This window comes from Mobula birostris, chromosome 15, assembly GCF_030028105.1.
Source record: "Mobula birostris isolate sMobBir1 chromosome 15, sMobBir1.hap1, whole genome shotgun sequence".
In the NCBI taxonomy this organism is placed as follows: domain Eukaryota; kingdom Metazoa; phylum Chordata; class Chondrichthyes; order Myliobatiformes; family Myliobatidae; genus Mobula; species Mobula birostris.
In genome coordinates, this window is record NC_092384.1 from 40,250,541 (window position 1) to 40,269,956 (window position 19,416).

At 39.0% G+C, this 19,416-nt stretch overlaps 1 protein-coding gene across 3 annotated transcripts in view; it reads right to left on the reverse strand.

Annotated features, from left to right (window-relative positions):
* The window catches only part of phkb (phosphorylase kinase, beta), a 274,547-nt gene that overhangs the window by 185,911 nt on the left and 69,220 nt on the right, over positions 1-19,416 (reverse strand). For all 3 annotated transcript variants that reach the window (XM_072279636.1, XM_072279637.1, XM_072279635.1), the window contains 4 exons: positions 12,824-12,939; positions 7,967-8,030; positions 4,958-5,053; positions 3,246-3,443 (listed from right to left, as the gene is read on the reverse strand). In XM_072279636.1, the coding sequence (XP_072135737.1) occupies positions 3,246-3,443; positions 4,958-5,053; positions 7,967-8,030; positions 12,824-12,939 (474 nt within the window). The remainder of the gene's footprint in view (positions 1-3,245; positions 3,444-4,957; positions 5,054-7,966; positions 8,031-12,823; positions 12,940-19,416) is intronic.

A 19,416-nucleotide genomic window follows, 5' to 3' on the forward strand; every position in this document is an offset into this window, starting at 1 on the left:
TTTAATGTAGCATCACGCTCCTGAAAAACATTGTCTCATTTTTACTGTGTACTGTACCAGCAGCTATGGTCGAAATGACATAAAAAGTGACTTGACTTGACTTGAATTGACTTGACTTTGTCCTTACCTTCATAAGTTATCGTGTGTTATGTGTACTACTGTGTTTTACAACCTGGTTTGGAGAAACGTTGTCTTGTTTCTATACACATTATATGGTTATACAAGCTATATACACGTATCTGGTTAAATGACAATAAACTTGACTTGTCAAATGCTACTCTGATGTCAAGAACAATCACTTTCACTTCACCTCTAGAATTCAGCTATTAGGTTGTTAGAGAGATGATTAAGGATTTTACTATGACTGTGATGAGATCTCCCATTAGATTGACTGGGTGGTAGTTAGCTGGATAGGATAATGTTCTTTTATGTACTGGACATACCAAGGCAACTTTCCAAATATTTGAGTGAATTGTTGTAATTGCATTGCAGTAAGTTGGCTAGAGGAGTAGTTAGTTCTGGACTATAAGAATTCAGCAGTGTAACTGGGAAATGATTTAGGCACAAGGTCATACTCTATCCAGTCCTCTCAGGTATTTCTTGATAGCACATGGAGTGAATTGAATTGGTTGAAGACTGACTTCTGCAACAGTGAGGATTTTGGAAGGTAGGCAAGATGGATCATGAACTCAGCACTTTTGGATAAACGGGGTTACAAACGCTTTAGCCTTCTCTTTAGTAATAATGTGCAAGGCCTTGACATCATTGATGACAGGATATTCTGGAAGTCCTCCTCCCGTGCACATGCAATTGTCCACTTATAAATAGATGCAGCAGATGTGCAGATCTTAGATCTGATCGATTAATTGTGTGATCACTCGACACTTCCAATTGCTTGTATTTATTGTTTAAACTCATCTAGACCCATATCACTACTTTGCCAATTAGCATTTTAATTTAGGAGGCAGCTTCCTTATTCACATTTGGCTTGAAGCTAGGAGATGTCACGGGGTCTTCAACTGATGCTGAAAACATTCTGGTCACATTTATCCACCTGTGCATTTTTGTACCACCAATTTTGGTGGGTCTACCTTAACACTGGAATGAAACATACACAGTGATTACTCTTAATGTGTGATGATAATACTATGTAAGCCATCACTAATGGATCACTATCCACACTGACATACCAAATAGATTTATTTCTGGTACAACATAGCTGAAGTTACTTAGAGGCATAAGGATAGGTCACTTCAGACGTGACAATTGAAGTTGGAGACTGGCAAAAAGTGAACTAGAAATACTGATCAGTCTACTTTCCCAATGTATTCCAGCAGCCTCTCTCATCCCAATTTTCTAATAAATGTGAAGTTAATCAACTTTGCTTCTGTTCTCAACTTGCATTGCTTATATAGAACTAATGGTACCAGCAGTGTATGTATGCCAGGTCAGTACATTTAAAGGTATACTTTCTTTTCTCTGATTTAGCCAAATTTTAGCTTGAATTAAATTGTCCCAGAAGAGACCTTCTAGTCTAATTTATGCTGTGGCATAATATTGTTAAAATATAAATAAATCACTCCCAGGAACATAAGAATAATTGGTCTGTCTTTTTATTCTGCTGGTTTTATGATAATATTGATAATGCAGTGGCTAATTAATTGTTGCAATCAATTATAACCAATTCATCAAAAAGAAAAATTGTTGCAGTGAAAAAAAAATCCAGGGTTGCAAATATAATCACTTGTTCCTCGATTATACTATACTTACCCAGTGGCATATCTCAAGTCACCTCTACACAGTATTTTATAGTGTAATTTTCTGAAACAGATCTTCTTAATATCCTTGCAGGCAAGTTTGCTAGAGTTGTTGGGTAGGGATTAAAGGTAATATTCAAAGGGTTGGGAACCGGAGTGACAGAGCTGAAGGTTGGGCAGTTGGTATACAAGTCAATGCAACGTGTAATGAGACTGTGAGGAGGGACAGGCAGCTGACAGGGCAAAATTGCAGTCAGTAGGATGAGTTCAAGTGTAATATGTGTAATAAGTGTAACTGTCAGGATACTTGTAATGAGACTGTGAGGAGACTGTAAAGACAGGCAGATGACAAGTCAAAATTGCAGTCAGTGGGATGAGTTCAAGTGTAATATGGGGGCAAAACCAAAAATGATGAAGCAAATAGGACTAGAGGTGTTATATTTGAATGCACACAGTTTATGGAGTAAGGTTGATGATCTTGTATGCAGCTAGAGATTGGCAGGTATTGTGGGCATCACTGAGTTGTAGCTGAAAGTAGATCACAGTTGGGAGCTTAACATTCAATATTGCATTGAAAGGACGGGCAGGTAGGCAGGTGTCAAGGGGACTTTGTTGCAGGAAATGAAACTAAATCCTTAGAAAGAGGTGAAATAGGATCAGAAGATATAGAATCCTTGCAAGCTGAGTTTAGAAACTGCAAAGGTAAAAAGACCCTGAGCTATAGACAGGCCTCTGAACAGTAGCCAGGATGTGGGATACCAATTAAGTGGGAGATAGAAAAGGCAAGTAAAAGGGGCAGTGTTATAATAATCATGGGGGATTTCAATCTGCTAGTAGACTGGGAAAATCAGATTGGTGCTGGATCCCAAGAGAAGGAATTTGTACAATGCCTATGAGTTGGCTTTTTAAAACATCTGATTGAACAGACTAGGGAAAGGCAATTCTAGACTGGGTGTTGTGTAATGAACCAGATTTGATTAGGGAGTTTAAGGTAAAGGAACTCTCCCTGTAGTTTGAGGGAGAAGCTGAAGTCAGATGTATCAGTATTACAATAGAGTAAAGGAATTTACAGGGGCATGAGAGAGCAACTGGACAAAGATGATTGGAAGGGAACAATACCAGGGATGACAGCAGAACAGAAATGGCTGGAGTTTCTGGGGGCAGTTCAGAAGTCACAGGATAGATACATCGCAAAATTGAAGTAGTATTCTAAACGGAGGATGACACAACCATGGCTGACATGGGAAGTCAAAGACAGCATAAATAGAAAAGAGAGAGTATATAATGTAGCAAAAATCAGTGGGAAGTTAGAGGATTGGGAAGCTTTTAAAAACCAACAGAAGGCTACAAAAAAAAGCCATACAGAGAAAAAAATTGTAACATAAAGGTAAGCTATCCAATAATATCAAAGGGGATACAAAAACTTTTTTCAGATACATAAAGAGACACGAGAGTGGATTTATGAAAATTTAAATCTGCCCAAACTACCTTGATTTCGGCTGGTTTGTAATAACGTCGTGAATGGTCCTCCAATCCAGTTCTGTATCCATCTCTTGAGAAGCGTTTCAATCCATATTTTCCTTTCAGTTTGCGAACAACTTTGTCAAGAGTTTGATCAAACAAGGCATCGTCGTCCACTGCAAATGCAGGGTAACTTATACATGGCAGCAGGGCAGCATCAGTATTCTGAATCAATATTAGAGAATGCAGTTAATCTTCTTACTGTGATTAACAACAAAATGTTTTCATTGCTTTAACTTTCTCATAATTTATTAAATGATATTTAATATTTTATTCAATATATATTCACAGAAAAATGATTGTATAATGGGAAAAGTGTGTACTTGTACTACTGTATATTAGTCCTTAAACTGCATTTTGCCTTGGGGGGATATTTGTGGATTAAGCTCAGCAGAAGACTCTATGCTCTACCACTAGCACCAAGTCACAATATCAGCTAGTTTAGTTTAAGTTGCACTCCTTATGGTTAAAAATCCAACGTTTCAGTGCAGTATTGAAAAAATACTACACTGTCAGAAGTTCTGTCTTTTGGATGAGATGATAAACCAAGGATAAATCAGTTGATAAATCCGCCAGCCTCTCATCAATACAGTATCTCTCAGATCTGGGTGAGATTTATATCTAGATCAACATTAAATCAGAAAATCAGGACACTATACTTTCCTGCTTATGGCAGCTTGCTATGAATCAGAATCAGGTTTAACGTCACCAGCAGATATTGTGAAATGTGTTGTTTTGTGGCAGCAGTACATTTCCCACAATACCACAGTGACTTCAATCGCAGTAATGTGTTTGAAGGGTCACAAAGGAACAAGGAAAGATTCTGTATGAATAAAGTCTGTTGCTTTTATTTAATGTTCCTCTATTAAGAAACAGAGATGGTCGGCAGGTCACGTTAAAAAAAGCCAAATGACAAGGAACTGAAGCTGTCTTATTTTCGCCACAGACTTGTTGCTTTATAAAATGAATAAAACAAACTATAGTTTTTGAACCATGTTTCTGTGGGTCTAGCCTGTACAAACAATAAATGCAATTTACAAATAGTAGAACATATATGTGAATGAAAATAATTATATTTAAACATTCACATTTATAACCACAATAACTAATATTTTTGATCATTCTCATCAGTCTCAAAATAATATAACTCAAGCATTTTAGGTCTTTGAATTGGTCTAATTCAAGTCTTCACTGCAAGATGGCATTTCAAGGTACTCATATTTTATTCACATTGAAGCACTCATTTGAATATTCCCAGAGAATTTAGGGAAAGCTACATATACTTAATATTGCTGTTGACAAGCTCTATATAAATAAAAGACACTGTTGAACTTTCAAATAAGGATTAGCAAATGTTTGCAAACTTTACACAAAAAGCACAAAAAAGTTTGGTGTTGAGATTAACATGGCTTTGTTCACGCAGCATAAGACTAAGTAAACTCTTCAAAGGATCTATTATTATGCCAAAATACTAACTCCAGTTGAAAACTGTTGATCCACAGGTACTAGCAGCAGCCAATATATGTTTAAATATGAAAATTAGAAGGTAATTTTGTAAAAATACACTTTCTAGCCCTCTAAACCAATGCATGATTTGAAACAATGAGGTGAGTTCTGCAGAAAAGTGTAAAACAGTTAATTCTTTTCATGAAATGCTTATCACCTTCAGAAATACTTACATGGGATCTAGATTCCCGTGGAAGGAGTGAACAAAACGTTTGTCTGTTTCGATTGTGCGCATCAAAATCAACAAAAATGACAGACCAAGAGCAACCCTAAATAAGGTCAAAAGGATATAAATTTTATGATTAAACACATGCATAGACTGTACATACACAATATGTACAAACCAGTAATTATCTCTTTCTCACTTTTATTTTGGAAATAATGATGATTGCAATAACTTGCAATTACATGTTATATTAAACATAATAAAGCATTTCTACTGATTTCACAACACTGATTTACAATCAAAACATTAACACTCGAGATCAAAATGAGAATTTTACATCAAATAATTGCTTAGGTGTTTCTTAAACCAAAACTTTTTAAGATAATGATGCAGGAGCAAGAACAGTCTTTAAATAATTGGAAAAAAATTTCTAGCACATTTAAGAGAGCATAGCTGATCTCTGGTATTAACCACAATAATTCTGAGAAACGATTCGTAATCCTAGCCTCTTCAGCATTGAAGGCATGACTTAATAGGTATCTCTCAGAACTAAATTTTATTTGGCTGCTAGATGAAATAAACTCAAAATGTACTGGTTTATCAAAGTAACAGAATGACATTACACAAGTTTGACGTTATAAATTTCAAATTGGGATTGATATATCACAGAGAAAAGGTTAAAATTGATTTATGCTGCAAAGCAGCATATTTGAGATCTGGACTGCAGATATTTAAGAAATGAAAGTTGAAATAGGAAAATACACCAGTTACAAATATGGCTAAAGATAACCTTAAACTGAAGAATTTAGTATTTGATGGAACTTGTGGGTCCAATGCTTTCAGTACTATACAGCCAACACTAATGGCCAGAACTGAGCATTAAAAAGCTGTATACCAGAATTACATTCTTAACCTATGAAACTCAAAGAATAATTTTGTAAATCAAGATATATTTATTATTTTCCACTCATAGTGAATTAAAGAAATGCAAGTGATTCTACAGTGCTGCAAATAGCTTGAAGTTTCTTTGTACTCCTGAATGTTTATTTCAATATGCCCCTTCCCTTCACCCCATGGAAGGTATTTATGTCTCTAGACCTTTTACAGCCTTCTTCAGCCAGTACTCCTCCCACCCCTTCTTTAGGTATTTGTTTAAAACATCACTTTTTGACAGGATTCCAGACTGCTCGCTCCTTCTTTGGATAGTATTAACTTTTTATTTTCCCTTTCTACCCACTACAAGCATTTTGGCATCTGATCCATGTAAAATCTACTTAATAGGTCCCAAATAAATACAAAATTCCATTGAATGGTTCACTATTATTTCATACTTCTTTAGTTAAAATGCTCAGAAAGAGGTCTCTTCTATTTGAACATTTTTTTAAATTATAAAAATTGACTTTTATCTGAATTAGTGTTCCTTCTTTGTTGGTTCATTTCAACCACACTCAGGCCAAACATTTCAAGTTTTACCTCTACTTTCTGTTAAGTTAGACTGATCCACAGGCATTCAATCCAACACTGATTTAAAAGGTCTCTTTATTGCTCAAGCAACACAAGATGCTGGAGGAACTCAGCAGGACAGCAACTTGCTCCTCCAGCATTTTGTGTGTGTTGCTTAGACTTCCAGCATTTGCAGATTTTCTCTTCTTTATCGATCAAAACGTATTTAGGTAAAGTCAATATAGGAGATTGAATACAACAGTCCTCCAAAATTAATTCAGTAATTGTGATGCACACCTGAAATAACTAGTGAAATACTGAAAAAAATGGTACAAAATGAGGGATACAGTGCCCTTTGGAATCTTCTGATGCTGCCCTGAACTAGATATGAAACAAATTTCGGAAGTCAGCTTTCTGATACATTTTTCCCTTCATAAGCTGAAAAATTCTGTATTTATGCAAATCTCTATTGAGATAATCAAAGTACAATTTCAAATCCATTTACAGCAAAATGTTTATGCAAAATTAACCTTGAGGGTCCATAGTTAGCAACTCAACAAAATGAGCACCTATTAAATATTATGTAGAGTTTAATTTAGAAATAGATTTGCTGTTAAATAATAAATATGATTTTAATAAAGTGTCTCTTGATAGTTTATGCATATATTTATTGATATTTGCGTTGGATTTATGTTAATACAATAATAAGTCTCTTTAATAACAATAAACTGTTAAAAGAAGCTTCTGTTGTTTCGTGTATTAAGTGAAATTTTGGTGACATTGATAATGGTCCCATGTTTTCACACCACTTAAGTCAACCAAAGATTATAACCCCTGTTATATTTCATCTCAGTGGTTCTGAATTCTCTAAAAATATATGCATGAGGGTGTCTATTATTCACGTTTTCAACAACTGTGCAACTGTCCACAAATTCTTCCCTCAGTTCTGGTTTGAGGTTTCAAGTAGAAATTGTCATCCTTGCTCAAATTGTCATCCTTGCTCACTTTACAAAAGTAATGTAAATTTAGAGCATCCTTCTAAATTTCATTAGAATCAGGTTAAACAAATATAACATTTAACACAATTATTCCACCATAAATATTTCTATTATTTTATTAAAAGTTTATTACATATCACTCAAAAATATTTTATACACAAGTTAAATTGCCTTTGCAACTAGTAAATTTAATTAGATTTACAAACATAGTCAGATAATTTTTTAACCATTAAAAGGATGAATACATTTCTCTTATGTGTTGGAACAGAGATCTAATTTATATTTTGTACCTTCCTGCAAATCATTTGTAAATTAGATTTCTTCACCAAAGATCACGCAAAACCATGAAAATGCAATTGCTAACTTCAGTAAATTAAGTTTCCATTGCTGGGTGATGTTTACTAATTAGCTCTTCACTTAAATTATAAATAGCATCCTACATAAACATTAGACTGTAGAAAATAATATACTATTATGACCTTGCATGATTTCTTATTTTGCATTTGTAAATGGATAACTAACCGTTACTAATTAAGATATTAAAATTGAAAACTGACAGATCTAATTAAGAATACCTGATTTCCAAAGAGATTAAATCCATTGATTGCTTCCAAAGCAGCTTTGGCCATACCAACTGAACTATTGAAATAAAAAACATGCTTGAAATTTCAAAATCAATACAAGCACAGAATCAATATAATACAAACATTTTAGAAATGAATGACACTAGGTAGGTTTTTCTGCTGACATGGCAAAAACAGAGGCATTACACAGTGCAGAATGGTTGTGGCAAGGGGGAAGAGTGCAGAAAAATTCAGAGAAATGTTAACAAATCCCAGCATTATAAATTAATGCATGTTAAGCAGTGGTTCCCAGAGGCCAATAAAGATAAAAGTGGCTGTTGAGGGGAGGGGGAATGTGTGTGCTTGGTAGCAAGCTGAGAGATTACAGGCTTAATGCAAGAAACAAATTTACATATTATAAGCATTTGATCCTCATAACTGATTATAATGATCAAGTAATCACCTCATTTCTTGCTAGCCCACTGTTCTCTTAAACTTCGTTTGAAACTCATTATAGTTGTTGAAAAGCAATGTACGGTTTCTGTACTTGCCATATCATGGGAAATCTGAACTGCAGAAATCATATTTCCAGGCCTAGCCCGTGCATTATGGCCATTCACTACTGTAGTACAGGGTTACCCAATACTCTAATCATGCAGTGACACAATTCTTGTAAATTACAGCAGCGCATTCAATGGGGTAAAGGTTAGATCTGCTGTTTCAAATGGTCTTGACCATATTTCTCTAGCCCTGTGCCCAGCGGAGATATTGATTCCCTACATTACATGTCTGCTATTATTGCTTACTTTATGTGAGTGACTACAGGACTACTTCAAGTCGCTGGACTGGGCCAAGTTCAAGAAATCATCAGATGATTTGAACAAAGACACCTCGGTTGTCGGGGATTTTCATAAAAGCAGTTGTAGGCGAGTGTCCCCCCACAAAGTCATTCAGTCTTCACCAACCAAAAGCACTGGACGAATCATTAGATCCATAATCTGTTGAGGGCCAAATTGGTGGCGTTCAGGTGTTTGTGACCAAGGAAAATACAAGAGGTCCAGGTACGAAATCTGGAAAGCCATCTCATAAATGACATGGTAATTCCGGACCAAACGCATCAGTGAAATCTGCTCAGCAGCTGTGGCAGGGCTTGAATGCTATCTCCTCCTACAAAGTGAAACTAAGTGACATAAGTCACAACAAGGTTTCACTCCCAGATGAACTCAAAGCTTTTTATGCTCACTTTGACTGTCAAAACCTGGAAGTACTTTCACAAACTCCCACAGCCCTTAATGACCCAGTGATTTCCGTCTCTGAGGCCAATGTGATAGCATCCTTCAGGAGGGTGAAATCGAAAGCATCCAGCCCAGATGGGCTAACAGGATGTGTACTAAAGATCTGTGCTGATTAACTGGCTGGAGCTTTCACTGATAGCTTTAACCTCTCGTTTCGGCAGTCTGAGGAAAGCAGGGTTCAATTATCCCAGTGCCTAAGAACAGTGTGGTAACCTGCCTCAGTGACCATCATCCAGTAGCACTTAGATCCACTGTGATGAAGGGCTGTGAGAGGCTGGTGATGAAGCATATCAACTCCTGCCTGAGAAGCAACTTGGATCCATTACAGTTTGCCTAACATTACAACAGGTTGACAGCAGATGTTATCTCATTGGCTCTTCACATTAGAACATCTGGACAGTGAAGATGCATATATCAGGATGCTCTTCATTGATTACAGCTCAACATTCAATGCTATCATCCCCTCAAAACTAAACAATAAGCTCCAAGACCTCAATATCTCCTTATGCAACTGGATCCTCGATTTCCTCACTTGCAAATTCCAGTTAATTCAGATTGGCAACATCATCTCCTCCACAATCACCATCATCACAGGTGCACCACAAGGCTGTGTGCTTAGCCTCCTGCCCTGTATGCTTTATACTTATGACTATGAGGCTAAGCACAGTTCCAATGCCATATTTAAGTTTGCTAATGACACCAATGTAGGCCAAATCAAAGGTGGTGAGTGCCATTACACAGAAAGCACAACAGCACCTCTACTTTCTTATAAGTTTGTGAAGATTTGGCATGTTATCTAAAACTTTGACACTTCTATAGATATGTAGTGGAGGGTATATTGACTGGTTGCATCATGGCCTGGTACAGAAACACCAATGCTCGTGAAGGGAAAAGTCTACAAAAAAAGTTGTGGATTCAGCTCAGTTCATCACAAGTAAAGCCATCCCCACCAATAAGGACACCTACATGGAGTGCTGATGCAAGAAAGCGGCATCCATCATCAAGGACTCCACCATTCGGGTCATGTGCCCTTCTCGCTGTTGTCATCAAGGAGGAAGTAACAGGAGCCTCTGGACTCATGCCACCAGGTTCAGGAACAGTTATTACCCCTCAATCAACAGGATCTTGACCCAGAGTGGATAACATTACTTATCTTCACTCATCCCATCACTGAACAGTTCCCACATCCTATGGACTCACTTTCAAGGACGCTACATCTCATGTTTTCGATATTTCAGCTAGGGGTATCGGAGTCAGGAGTTCAATTTCAGCATCCTCTGTAAGGAGTTTGTACGTCCTCTGCAGGAATGCGTGGATTTTCTCCGGATGCTTTGGCTTCCTCCCGCAGACCAAAGACGTACCAGTTAGTAGGTTAATTGGTCATTCTAAATTGTCCCACGATTAGGCGAGAGTTAAATTGGGGTTTGCTGGGCAGTGCGGTTCGAAAGGCCTGAAGGACCTGATGAGTCAGGAAGGGAAGAAAGGAGGGAGTGAGAGGGGAATAGTTAATTGGTCATTGTAAACTCTCCCATGATTAGGTTAGTGTTAATCAGGGTTGTGAGGTTACTGGGGTGCTGTAGCTCAAGGGGCCATTAGGGACTGACTACACAAGACCTGTATCTTTAAATAAAGATAAATGAATAAATATAAAAGCAAGGCTATATAAGACAATAGTCAGACTGCATTTGGAGTACTGTGAGAAGTTTTGGGCACCTTATCCAAGAAAAAAAGTGCTGGCATTGGAGAGGGTCCAGAGAAGGTTCATGAGAATGATTCTGGAAATGAAAAGATTAAAGTATGAGGAATGTTTGATGGTTCTGGGCCTGCATTCGCTGGAGTTTAGAAGAATGGGGGGGGGGGGGGGATCTCATTGAAACCTATTGAATATCAAATATTGAACTGTCCAGATAGAGTGGATGTGGGGAGGATGTTTGCTATAGTAGGGGAGTCTAGGACCTGAGGGTACAGCATCAGAATAAAGGGATGTCCATTTAGAACAGAGATATGGAGGCATTTCTCTAGCCAGAGGGTAGTGAACCTTTGGAATTCAATAGAAGTCATTAGGGATCTTTTAAGAGGAAGTTGATAGTTTCTGGATTAGTCAGAGTATCAAAGGTTATGGGGAGAATGGGGTTGAAAGGGATAATAAATCAGCCATAATGGAATGGTGGAACAGACTCAATGTGCCGACTGACCAACTTCTGCTTCTATGTCCTGTGGTCTTATGGTCTATTGTATGGAGTATAGTATTGTTACAAACGAGAAGACATTTGGCTCATTGAGTCATGTCTTTGCAGCATTAATGCAATTGACTAAATTGCCTCACCTTTTCCCCCCACATCCTGCATTTTTTCTTTTAACCTTGTTTGCCTGTCCAACTTACTTTGAAAGTCAAGATCAACACATTGCAGCTCCTGAACATTGTTGTCCAAGTGGTTGTGTAGCACACGCATGTGCAATAAGTAATTACGTTTTCACCTTAATTTGCATTGAATGTTGTTTTCTCAGCAGAACTTGTTAGTAATGCTACTTTAAAATTCATTGTATTAGGATGTGGGTGATAAAAGAACTCCAATCGTGTTCTTGGGTGAGGAGTTTCAGTATTTGGAGCTAGTAGTAAAGAAGAAATGGCAACACACTTTCAAGTCAGATGGGAGGCAAATTGGAGGGAAAAATGATGGAGGTTTTCTCATGTACCTGCTGTCCCTATCCTTCTGGATAGGTTTAAAAGGTGCTGACAGAGTAGTTCCAGTTACCAACAATGTACTGTGTAGCTGATACATGTTGAGCTTCAGTGCGCAGGTGATGGAAGAAATTAACACCTTTCATGGGGTTTCTGCATGATGTTGAGCTTCTTGAATATTGTTATAGCTGTCCTCACAAACACATATGGACAATATTTCATCTCCCTAATTTGTACCCTTTAGAAAGTGAAAATGATTTGGGAAGTCCATCTTATGAACAGAATTTGTATGTCAGGTACAGTTGAGACTCTAGTTAAGAGTAATTATCCAGGATGTTTTTGTTTTAAAATTTAGTAGTGTCACCATTACTAAGGGCAGGTAATCAGAATCTATTTTCATGGACATGGCTTTTGGCCAGCACCTCCATTGCACGGACTGTGTCATTTTCTGAGAAGTTATGAATGGAAGTGAACATTTTGTGCATTCTCATTTCTGACCTCATGGAGGGAAGCTCATTGATGAAGAAGTTGAAGACAATTTAGTCAATGGCATTGTCCTAAAGAAACCCCACAGTAATATACTGGAGCTGAAATGACTGATTTCTGAAATCATACCTATCTGCAGGTATCTGCATCGATGCCTACAGACTTTGGTTTCACCAGGGCTCCCTAATATTCTTAAAACCACGGGATGAAATTAAGATTTTTACAATAGAAACAAAACGGGAGTTACCAATAAAAACAAAATTGCATATTTTATGCTGCTTCAAGAAGTTGTAATTGTTCATTATAATAGAATCTGAGTAATTTTCTATTTTATTTTTGCATTTGGTCAACATATTAAAGTTACTAAAAATTATTGTGCAATAGCAATCATGTGCAAAGCCCTACCTTGAGTGTAGTTCAGTGCTCCCATTGTTGTACTTGCTTCCTCTTTCCCACATACCAAAATCTGGTCTACGGTAACTTCTTTCCACACAGAAAACAAGATTTTGAATGAAACATACCTATTAAAAAAAAACAACTGAGCAGAGGCTGACAACATTCAATAATTATTTTAGATCTGACTAAACAACAATGCTTCTTGCCCCCCCCCCCCAATATTTAAGAGAAATCCTCCCTAACTCTCTTGCCTATTTTGCTTAATCAAGCAAACAAAGTTGAATATCATGATACCATAACTTGGATTATTTCTTCCTTCATTTTGTGCTTGATACTGGCACTTTTATGCAAAGTCTTTCCATAAATTGTTTACAGACATTTTTATTTTGTCTCTAGTTTCCATTCAAACACCCATTGAAATTTAAGAGGTAAATCATTCTGCACTTGCCTATATACATCACAACAAAAAAATCTTCAATTGCAAACAGTGTAGAACATCTTATTTTGTCAGACAATTAATACATCTCCCAAACCTGCAACTTCTAGCACCCAGAAGAGGAGAAGCAGGTTCATAAAAACACCAGGATCCCAAACCACATCACCATTTCTTCAGCAGTAGTGAGTTTACATACTAGAATGACCAACCCAGTATTATAAACTTTACCGGATCTCAGCAATATCTATCACTATCTTTCCAAAAGCAATTTACAAATGAACAGTAAATGCTAGCTCCACTGTGATGCCTATATTGCATAAAGTAATAAAAAATTTTGAATTCAAATGTCACTTATAATACTCAAATACCGAGCTAACTTTTCAGTCAGATGTTAATTTTGAAACATACGATTCAGTAAGCGCCATATTTTTTGTAGTTGTGTTTAATACTACACATTGGTTGTATAAAGAATTGACAAGTTCACCATGTCCATCATAATTGTATCAACTACCTCTGTTATCAGATGCCAAAAGGCTAATGTCTGTTCAAAGGTGTACATTCAAATTCACTTCACCTCATCTTAGTGCCTTGTATTTCTGGCTACAGACAATTCTGATTTTGATTTGAGATGCTTCATTAGTCCTTCTGATGCCTTTAAATCTTTTTCCCTCTATGTAATTCTCCAGAGCTTATGCCACTTCAGATTTCTCTTATGCATAATTTCCTATACCATATGTAACACTCAAACAAAATTGAATCTTCAGCATTACTAATGAGGTGACTTTGCTAAATGGACAAAAGCCTGTACATTTCCATTTGAGTTAATATCCTATTAAGCATCAATAGAACAAAACATTCGTCTTAGTGTTTAACATGCGATTGAACAATATAAAACAAGGAAATGTAAACCAACCAAACAGCTACTGAATAAGATAGTCAGCAACTGATCAGTTGATGGTTACCATCTCCTAGCATTGTGAAATAGTATAATTCTTATGTAAGGAAAAATGACATGACTGAGAGCAAAAATCCTTCAGTGTTCATTTGTGATAAGGTGGTAAGTGTAGGACCCAATAAAAAGCAACAACATCAAATCAATCAAGATAAACTGGTAAGGGCAACAGTTCTGAGGAAAGGAGGTGTTCTGTGTTGATGGATGTTGCTACTACTGTTTCAGACCAATGACCTACCTAGGTAACTAGCAGTAGACACTGGTTTAAAGTGATAATGAAGGAAGGTTACTACTACTACTACTACGTTGACTCAGGCCTAGGGGGCCAGTGTCGAGCACGATGATGGACTCTCCACTTCTCCCTCTCCCTCATCAGTGTGTTCAGTTCATCGACATTAGCCGCACCGCTGTCTTCTAGGATCGTGTTGACCATAGTCTTGGGAGGGCGCTCAGGGTTCATCCTTCCATGCTTGGGCTCCCATATGATGACTAGGCTGGTAGGTAGCTCAAGGTGGCGTAGACAGTGCCCCACTAGTTGCAGTCTTCTCGCCTCAATTTTAGTGGAGAGCATCGGTAGGTTGTTATAGAGCTCAACGTTCATCGTGCTGTTGTCAACTCACGTCAAGAGCCATCCGGAGCATTCGTGTATAGCAACCATCTAGAGACTTCCGCATCGTCTTGGTGAGTGTCCACGTCTCGCATCCGTACGTGAGAATGGACTCTATGACTGCTATGAAAATCCCCTTTTTAAGCCCTCGGGTCAGGTTCGACTTCCAGATTTCCTTCATGTCGTTCATAGCCCTCCACGCCAGTGCTTTCCGTATCTTTATGTCCTTCTCCGAACTCATCATTCTCGACCCGAGGTTCAGGGAATGATAACTTTGTATTTCCATGAAGTATGTAGATTATTGGGTAAAATCAAGCACACTGTGAAAGGAACGATCACAAAGATCAGCAATGGCATTAGAGTTTAACGTCCAAGTTCCACATCGAGGAAAAACTGTATAAAAAATTAAGGTTCAACATCAGAATTCGCCATGTTTTTGTAACAATATATTAATCAGAAGAATTAATTGTACACACAGGAAAAAAACAGGGATATTTGGACCCACAAGCTTGAAATGATGTGGCTGTCTTGAGTCATTGACAAACAGCTACCATGAAGGTAAACTAGGAAATTATACAAAGATTTAATAGTGGAATAACAATAAACATTGAAATAATTCACAACAAATACACATTCCGTCACAATAAAAACAAATATAATCATGGCTTACGAAAGGAGGACTGTTATGTCCTTCCTGATTTAGTTTGTTATTTTATTTTAAATTACTAGATCTCACTGTTGTAACCTGCAAAGGAGGGCTCTAACCTCTACGGTCCGTGGTGGGCATGGAACAGCTAACTGACAATGATGATAGATCAAACTCACCAGGTTATTCAGCTGAGAGGGCTCACCAGTCTTATTATGCTTATACCCACCCAACAGCAGACACTGAAGACTTAAGCCAATCAATCAGGACTGAATGGGGGAGGGGGGCTCGTCTTCCCCAAGATAACGCACCACAACTCGACACCTTTTACCCAAATGGGACAGAACAGAGTCTGCATCCCTCACACCCTCGTACTCACACTGAACTGGCAGATACCTTAAAACGTCCAATGACAGCATTCACTTGCCCATAGATATGAAAGAGAAGGACAGCCATGTAGCAGTAGACTCCAAAGCTCATATATACCAATGCATAATTCAGCTGCTCAGCGTTCTGTTAAGGTGCACACACCACCTATGAATCTTGCGATATTCATAGACCTATCATGATCTGCTGACAGGCAGACTCACCAAATTTGAAAACCAGAAAATTACTGAGCTTGGGAGACCACATTCTCCAATGGCACTGAAGACCTCAACTTCAAGTCTAGTGAAGAACTCGACACACTAGGGAAGTGGCCTGGACCCAGATCTGCTAAATATACAAGCAGAATAAGGTCAGTTCACATCAAACACCCCAGTGACACTCTCAGTTTAGTCTGGCAAAGACTGGAAGAGTGCAATGGATCTGCAGAGGCAATGGAGACCACACTCTTCAACAAACTCAAGTCCTTCCCCAAGATTTCTGGCAGGGAATCCCAACGTCTCCTGCAAGAGCTAGGAGACCTGCTATTGGAGTTGGAGGCAGCCAAAGTCAAAGGCAATTTCCCTGGCTTGTCTTACCTCAACACTGCATGAGTCATTAGTCCTATCTTGCAGAAACTCCTCTTTAGTCTACAGGAGAAATGGATGTCACAGGGTACCAGAAACAAACTGGAAAATTGAGTCAGCTTCCCACCCTTATTTTATTTTCTAGTTTCAGCCAGGATGAAGCCAAAATGAGGAACTTTATTGTGCTTTATCAACTATACTGTGACCACCTCTAGCTCAGCATCACTTAAATCAGAGAAATCTGTTAGAGGCCTGGTCATGGTGCACATAACTGAAGTGGACAACGCTGGCAAAAGGATGATTCTAAGATGTCAGAAGATACTAACAAACAGTGCCCTCTACATTGGAAACCACACCCTCTGCGGAAGAGTAGAAGCTTCAGGGAGAAACATCTAGAGGAGTGAAGGACCTTCTTTAAAGAGCAAGCTTCAACCACCACTGGGTGCAGGACTGTAATGCTGTCAGCCAGTGCTCTGAAAGTGACAGCGACAAACACACGGCAGCTCTTCATGTTGGCCAGCTCCCTGGTCTGTGAAGAACACAAGTACCTCCTTACAGCATTGTGGGGCAGGGAGTCAAATTCCCTTTCTCTCTAGTTGCTACCACTTCCTGTACTGAAGCCTGTGGGGAAAACTCCACCAGTAAGCTATGTTCAAAGATCTGTCTCATCAATGTTTACCTAGAAGGCCACTGTGAGGAGAGGATGAGGGTTATATTGTCTTGGATGATCAGAGCAACAAGTCTTTAGCCAGATCATCTTTTTTCAATGTCCTTAACATAAACGATGGTGCGTACCCTTACATACTTAAAATATGTACAGATGTATCACGGATGGTTGGGCAAAGAGTAAGAGGCTTCATTCATGAATCTGTTGATGAAAAGATGTGTTTAGCTCTCCTCACACTCACTGAGTGCAACGAGCTTCCAGACAACATCCCCACTCTAGAAGCAGCGACTCACCACCCTCACGCCAAGTCCCTAGCCAGCAAGATCTGTCACTCGACTCAAAGGCCGCGATCCTGCTCCTGCTGCAAAGAGATATTCGAGCAACGTAATGAGCTATCAGATGCTCCCACTGCACCAAAGTTACCACAGGGGTGGGTTATAGCAGAGACGTTTGCCCAGGGAGTGCACACAAACCCTCACCTATGAACATCTTCAGAACTAGCATTCTTGAAAATGGGTCCCCAAAGTCTTATGACTCCCTGCCTTAGCAACATCCACGTCACGGACAGCATTGGCCTGTCCTGCCAGCCTCCAGTCTCTCTCTCCTTAACCTTGCAACAAAGAGCTTTGACAAACAACATAGCAAGTATGGGTGAATGAGTCTTTGTCCATACAAAGGATGACAACAAACCAACTCCTTCACCCTTCCATCCTGAGGGTGATGGATAATAGGTTCCATCAAGACAGCTCAAACAGCTAGGTGGGACTGATACCCTTCTGTAGCCCCTGACATGGCCTCCCAAACATCCATGAGCAAGCAAGCAGCCTCCTTCCTTCACTTACACGCGTACTCATGGAACATCGTGAAATTACTGTCCCATGGCTCAAACTCTGCGCTGCTGTCCAAGAAGTAGAAGTGGCTGACGTCAGGTCTCACTGATAAACAGGAGGCCACACTAGGAGTACTGGACACAGTATATGACCCTAGCAGTCCACAGGTGAAGTGTTGCCTCACCTGGAAGGACTGTTTAGGGCCCTGAATGGTAGTGAGGGAGGAGGTGTAGGGGTAGGTGTAGCACTTGTTCTGCTTGCAAGGGCAACTGCCAGGAAGGACAACAGCAGGGAGGGACGAATGGACAAGGGAGTCGCATAGGGAGTGACCTCTGCTAAAAGCAAAAAGTGTGTGTGTGGGGGGGGGGTGGAATATAAATGTGTGGTGAGGCCATACTCAGTGGGAGGAACAACACCTTATATTCCGTCTGGGTAGCATCCAACCTGATGCCCTCCCCTACACCATTCCCTATCCCCTTTTCCATCTCTCACCTTATCTCCTTGCCTCCCTCTGGTACTCCTCCCCCCTTTTTTCCTTCCATGGACTTGTCCTCTCCTTTTAGATTCCTTCTTCTCCAGCCCTGTATCTCATTCAACAATCAGATTCCCAGCTCTTTACTTCCCCCTCCCAGTTTCACCTATCACCTTGTATTCCTCCCTCCCCTCCCCCCATGTTTTAAATCTGCTCATCTTTTTTTTCCCAGTCATGTTGAAGGGTCTTGGCCCAAAATGTTGTCTGTACTCTTTTCCATAGGTGCTGCCTGGCCTGCTAAATTCCAGCAGAATTTTTTGTGTATTGCTTGAATATCCAGTTATCTGTAGATTTTTTCTTGTTTATATACTTCCTGTAATTGATTTACTTTTTGTTTTTTTTTCTTTCTATATTTATCGTGTACTGCTGCTAAGTTAACGAATTTCACGACACATGCCGGTGATAATAAACCTGATTCTGATTCTGAATGAGGGAATAACAAAAATGCTAACAGAGATGAGTTATACAGCTCTCGTTACATGCACGTGCAGTTCAACTCTTTGAGTGATTATGCAGAAAGTTTGAAGTTAATAACTCATCTCCTTCTACCTTAGGCCATGAATTTATCAATCAGCCCTGCTGTGGACCACTTTCTGGAGGTCCAAGACACTAACTTCTACAAAGAAAGGATCCGTATGCTCCACGACTGCTGGACTAAGTGTGTAAATGTAGGAGGGGACTATGTTGAAAAATAAATGTGCTAGGTTTTCTAAAATTGACTCCTTCTGCATTAGGCCACAAACTTATTAATCACCCCCCGCCCCACCCCATACATTTGACCTTCCACTGCTGGCAGAGATCTAAGACTATAGGAGCAAAATGTTCCTCCAACTGAATTTTTTGACCATTGTCTTTTGACTCTGCAGTAAAATCAATACTCTGACCAATATTTCCATTCCTCTCCCTGCCAGATATCTGAAACTGAGCCAGACTATTTTTAGCCATGGTGTTATGTTTCACCAAGATAAGCTTATGACCACTT